The sequence below is a fragment of the Quercus robur genome, chromosome 9, assembly GCF_932294415.1.
Source record: "Quercus robur chromosome 9, dhQueRobu3.1, whole genome shotgun sequence".
NCBI classification, from domain to species: Eukaryota; Viridiplantae; Streptophyta; class Magnoliopsida; order Fagales; family Fagaceae; genus Quercus; species Quercus robur.
The window spans coordinates 41,728,543-41,735,034 of NC_065542.1; the positions used below are offsets into that span (position 1 = coordinate 41,728,543).

At 32.8% G+C, this 6,492-nt stretch overlaps 1 protein-coding gene across 1 annotated transcript; it reads left to right on the forward strand.

Moving 5' to 3' along the window:
• The first annotated feature begins 3,982 nt into the window (after positions 1-3,982).
• Positions 3,983-5,714, forward strand: LOC126698441 (transcription factor MYB14-like). The gene is made up of 3 exons (XM_050395662.1): positions 3,983-4,208; positions 4,380-4,509; positions 5,074-5,714. The coding sequence occupies exons 1-3, from the start codon at positions 4,076-4,078 to the stop codon at positions 5,633-5,635; spliced, it is 825 nt and encodes a 274-aa protein (XP_050251619.1). The 5' UTR covers positions 3,983-4,075; the 3' UTR covers positions 5,636-5,714.
• Positions 5,715-6,492: the final 778 nt, after the last annotated feature.

A 6,492-nucleotide genomic window follows, 5' to 3' on the forward strand; every position in this document is an offset into this window, starting at 1 on the left:
CTGGTCCCTGCCGTCATCCAAGTAACGGAACCCTATTACGTGGCAGATGGAGTGTCCTGGTTGCTGACGTGGCGCTGACGTGGCACTGACGTGACATTAAAATTTTATTAAATTTTTTTTTTTGGCATTTTTCAATGCCAGGTCAGCATTTTAAATTTTTACTTTCATATTATTATTATTTTTGGCCTTAAATCTATTATTATTATTATTATTTTTACTTTCATTATTTTTTTGGCTAAGAACATAACAACCTGTTCTTCATGTTCTTCCCAAATTCAAGAAATAAACCCAACAACCAATCCAATCTCTGGCAAACCCAAATCCAAATCCAGCAACCAAATCTAATCTCCATCAAACCCAGGAAAACAAGAAATAAAACCCAGAATCAAGAACAAAACCAGAACAAGAGCAAACCCAAAATGAATGCAAACCCAGAACAAGAGCAAACCCAGAACGAATGCAGGTGAACCCAGAACTGCTCTTCATGTTCTACAGAAAAGAAGATGAAAACTTGCCCGGAAAATTAAAATAATCAATATTTTCTTTTCTTTTATTGATTTTCTTAGCAAATAATCAAACCCATGAACCCAGAAAAATCATCAACAACCTGAAACTAGAAAAATCAAACCCATGAACCTAGAAAAATCAAACCCATGAACCCATGAATCAAAAGTCGAGAGATTGCGTGAACCCATGAACCCATGAATCAAACCCATGAATCAATCCCATGAATCAATCCCATGAACCCATGAATCAAAAGAGAGAGGAAGAGGGATTCGGGTTTAGAGAGAGAAAAAAAAGTCGGAGATTGACAAAGAAAGAAGCAAAAGAACGATGCAAACACAAACAACACAAACAAGCAAAAGTCTGTTTCATTAGATGCCTCTAATCTCAGACTTCCTCCCTCTCACCTCTAATCAAAACCATCTCAGATTCTTACACCTCAAACTTCCATTCCTTGATCTCACTTTCTCTCTCTCAGTACCCCTTGGTCGAAGCTCCCACTGTTCATCTCCTTTAATCGCCGCCGCCACCGCAACTATCAAGTTGGTAAGATCCTCCTAGTCAATGGGTTCGGCAAGGTTCACAGGTGGTGGGATCAGTAAGGTTCATCGATGGTGGGTCAGTTTTTGGGTTGCATGTGGTGTGTGGTATGGGTTTCCAGTAGATCTGAAGGCCCATGTTTTCCTCTCCTCCTCACTTTCTCATCTCACCCTTTCTATCTTCGGATTGAATTTGAAGAGGATCTGAAGCTGATCTTGGTTTATTTTATTTGTTTATGATTTTTGACAAATTTGAAAAACTTATTTGCTGTATGTGTTGAGAAGGGATATTCTGGGTTTGTGAAATAACTATTTGTTGCGTGTGTTGAGAAGGAATCTTGTGGGTTTGTGAAAGGACTATTTGTTGTGTGTGTTGAGAAGGGATCTTCTGGGTTTGTGAAAGGGAGTTTTTTGGGTTTATGAATGAGAACTTGTTGGGTTTGTGAAAAGGGGATTTTCTGGATTACCAATTAGGAGAGAAAAATGTTCAGATCTTGAGATTGACGTTGCCAAGAAAATGCTTAATTAAATTTTATTTTGTTTAACTGTTATTGATCTGAGTTTTGATGTGTTTGGCTCTAAAGAAAGTACAAGAATAGTGTTAATTGCTCTAAAAAAATTTTCCTCAATCTTTGAAACTGTAAAGTTTTTTTTCTTTTGAATTTTTTGAGTTTAAATTGAAATTTTTTTATCAGAAATTAAAAAAAAAAATTTAAAATGCTGACCTAGCATTGAAAAATGCCAAAAAAAAATATTTAATAATATTTTATGTCAGTGCCACGTCAGCAACTAGGGCACTCCGTTTGCCATGTAATAGGGTTCCGTTACTTGGATGACGGCAGGGACCAGTTTAAAAATGAATTAAAAAAATCAGGGACTGACCTAAGAGCAAAATCAGTTTAGGGACCAAATCAATAAATGACCCAAAATGTAGGGACCAAAAGTGTATTTACGCCTAAACTTTTCCTTAAAATTTTGTTTGGTGGATATGATGGATAAGTAAAAAGACCAAACATGTGGGGATAAATTAATTGGAAGAAACAAAAGATTTTTGTTTCCATTATAAGTGTTTGGTAAGAAAAAACGTAAAATGGATGGAAAATTTCGGTTTCTTTTGTTTGACATATATAGAAGAAGGATATGGGATATTATTTACATTAAATATTTATATATATATATATAAACATATATTTATTCCGCTTATTTGTTAATTTATATATATAAATATATATTTATTCCGCTTATTTGTTAATTTTTCTAAAATTTTCATAAAAATCACTCCAAAGTTGCATTTCGGCTAAAAAAATCATATAATACTTATTTAAAATAAATTAAACATCCATATTATTTTTATAAAAAAAAATTAAAACATCTCATTTTATTTGCATATCACTTTTACCCATATTAACATCACTCTAATCATATGTTTAAACCATACAAATTTCAAGGAATTGATCCAGTAGTAATCATATGTTTAAACTGTACAAATGCCAAAGGGCAAGTCTAGTGGTTAAAGTGTAATGAAATTCATGAGGTATCCTGATTTCAAAACTTCTAACTCAAGTTATACCTAATACAATTTTAAGCAATGTTACACTGACCAATAATTTTTTATTGAATTCATATTTTGAAATTTTAAACATTGAATTACATGTTCTATATGTTCTTAATAAACATGCCAATTTTCATGCCAGTCGAATGTGATTTACCATTCGATTCATAAACTCATATTTTATTTATTATTTTAAACTACAAAAACTTGAATTTAAATAATTGATTGATGACATGACTATTGATCTTTAATTATCTTTAAATTTTGTAAGTATGGAGGATATTCGAACATAATGTAATCCAGCGGTGGATTTATCAAAATTCATAGCTAATTAAAAAATATTGAGTGATGTAATCTATATCTATACTACTATTTAAGAGGATTCTCCTGTTTGAGATTCTTAATTTAAATGTCCAAAATACTCTCAAATTCAGCCGTTTCTACGGCTTAAATCATAAGGTTAAAAATGTAAAATTAGTAATTAAAAACTCATAATTTTTAGCTAAATTATAATATTTAAAAAAAAAATTCTCCTACTTCCACATTTTTCTCCCACGTTAGTTGTTAAGTACTAATACAACTTTTTTTTTTTTTTTTTTTTTTTTTCACAAAAGTACCATTTTGTTTATCACTAAACTTTTTTTTTTCCCATCTCTACATTTCTCTCACATTAGTAGTCAAATACTAATACAACTTCTTCTTAAAATAAAAAATAAAATAAAACTGCCATGAGTAAAACGTGTAAACCCAAAAAGTAAAGAGTAAAAAGCTTCATCGCATGCGCTTCGCGCATGCGACGAGACTAGTATTACTTAAAGTTGCAACAAGTGTAATTTTAATCCAACCCATATAATATTGGCACTGTCAACTCATATGTATATAATAAAGACTCCTGCAAATGCATCCAATACTTCATCACTATCATAAAATATTTAGTAACTCATTCATGCTGTGTAAGATTAGTTTGTACTATTAGGAATTTTGTTATTGGAATATGTAAGGAGACTGAAGCTTCGATTTTGACCCGGGAGATAAATAATAGAGAAGTAAGACTAAAGCCAGGTGATACAATTGAAGAGGCAATATGTGCTGCCTATAAATTACTAAGATTTAAGACCACCATGTACTCAAATTTGCATATGCGAAGTTCATGAACTTGTACGCAAACTCATGCCCTACAGGCATATCCCCACGTTTCATTTGACCATCAATTTCCAACCAATCAAATTCAGCACACCCCTGACCCCACGTGTGAGACAGCTTTCCTAGAAATTGTAGGCGGATAAGCAAAACCTTTTGAAAATCAACGGTGTACACTTTGGACTATTTTGCACTACCACACTTGTGCCTGCTGGCCTTCTACAATTATATATAGCCCTTTACTAATGGCCTTAGTGTCACAAAAGGTTTTCTGAAAAGGGAGACCAAAATAACTAAACATTCACAAAGGTTTCCAAACTTTGAGAAACCGAAAAAAAAAATGGTGAGAGCTCCGTGTTGTGAGAAGATGGGGTTGAAGAAAGGTCCTTGGACCCCAGAAGAAGATCAAGTACTGATCAATTACATTCAACTCTATGGCCATGGAAATTGGCGAGCACTTCCCAAACAAGCTGGTAATTGCAAATCCCAATTACTTAATATAAAGATTTGCAGACACACATATTTTCTAGTAGTTGTACATTAATTGGATAGCATATTAGCAAGCAATTTTTATCATTTTTTGTTTGTTTGTGGATGAATCAATATTATTGTGGTACTTATGAGTATTTTGGTTTGTTTTATAGGTTTATTAAGGTGTGGAAAGAGTTGCAGACTTCGGTGGACAAACTACTTAAGACCAGACATTAAAAGAGGAAATTTCAGCAGAGAAGAAGAGGATACCATCATCAAGTTACACGAAATGCTAGGAAATAGGTTGGTATATTGATAGATTCTCGTTCTTTCTTACCCTCTTCTGTGTGTATAGGACACAAACATTGATTTTAGGATGAAAATTGGTTAGACTGGTTGAATATGCTGAAAATAATGTAATCTCAATATAGTACTGAGTTAAGCTTGTGCTGCATATAAACAATAATTAATGTCTTAGTGGGAAATTTCACTCATTGCATTTTAATTTGATTCAATAGTTTAAAGCTTTGAATCACTATTAGCATCAACTTTCACATTTCCAATTGCTAGAGATGGATACTGAAATACGCAATTCATAATTCTCTCTCTCTCTCTGTGGATAGTGGGTTTTTACCCCCTTTTTTTTTTTTTAAGGAAACACGTGGGACTCAAAAGATTCCTTACTGTAACATTTTCATGTGCTAATTAAAAAACAATTCTGGGTATATACTCATACGCAATACTGCCAAATAAATGTAGCACTTCAAAGCTTATAAAAACTCACATGTGAAATTAATTTTTTTGGCAAGATAGAATTATCATATTATTAATTCAGGACAAATCCTTATTGTGATTCCGCTTTTTCAGATGGTCAGCAATCGCAGCTAGATTACCGGGACGCACAGACAATGAAATAAAAAATGTATGGCACACCCACTTGAAGAAGAGATTGAAACAAAACCAAGCCAACCCAGAAACAAAACGAAGCTTCAACAATAATATATCCAAATATTATCACGACGCTCTGCGTGAATTAGAATTAGAACCCGTGAATTTTTCAAGTCATGCAAAATCTGAGAGCCTTGAATATAGAGCAGTTTCTCCACAAGAGTGTTCAAGTGACATGTCCACAGTGACCATTAGTGACAATAATAATGAGAACAAAGTGTGTCTAAAGGTCGAATCGCCGAGAAATTTCCCGGAAATAGATGAGAACTTTTGGTCAGAATTGTCGACGGAAAATTCAGAAGTGGTAATGAGTGAGTTTTCAGCAGTTGATGGTGATGCACAACTTCAATTTCAATTTTCTCCACTAATGACTATGGAACCCATCCATGGCTATGGTTCAAATATGCATGATAGCATGGATTATTTTTGGTTCAACCTTTTCAATAGGGCTGGAGAGTTGCCAGAATTACCAGACGTTTGACCAAAAAAATTTATTGTAATTTTTTTTTTTTCCTTTTTGTATTTCATGTGGGAAATGAAAATGAATTATTGCTGTTCAATTTATTGACCAAGGTTGAACTATGTTCAACGTGGCCAAATTTGTCCAAATTGTCGGAATAAAAAAGAGGTAGAAAAAACAAGTGGGTTCTCAAAGAGCGACCTCAACCACAAAATTACAAACATAAATTAAAAAAATGTCTTTACTAAATCAGAACTCATGGAATTCAGCTAAATAATAACATTTTGTCTTGCAAATTGTGCTTCTCTAGCATTATGACAAGCACTAAGAAATAAAAGAATAAATGAAGCATGATGAGCACGCATTAAAATGTGAACTCTTTATTTTTTAAGATAGTTTCAAATTATGATGTCTATTTTTTATGATAACTCTTTATTGTCAAATCAAAACACTGATCGATTTTTGGTGTAGACAAGAATTGAACTCTAAATCTCTTATTCAACTATTAGAGACTTTACTAGTTGAACTTAATTGAAACTCACTAATATGTGGACTCTATATCCCTAAAAATAATTGTTTTCCCCTATGATGACCCATATTGATTTCTAAAATATAGTGAACATGGCAATGAGGTTATGACCATTAATATCCTTAATAGTTCATATAAAATGCATTTCAGAGAGCATTGTTAAGAATTCGTGAAAAAAAAATGTGAGTGCCAAGTTAGGTTCCTTGTTAATGATATACCGAAAAGGGGCTATATAATATGCAGGGAATTCCTCTCTTCACGGGTTGTAAGTAAAAATAATTAATTAATTAAAAAAAAAAAAAAAAAAAGAGAGAGAGAAAAAGGAATGAGCATGCTGGGATTCCTACTT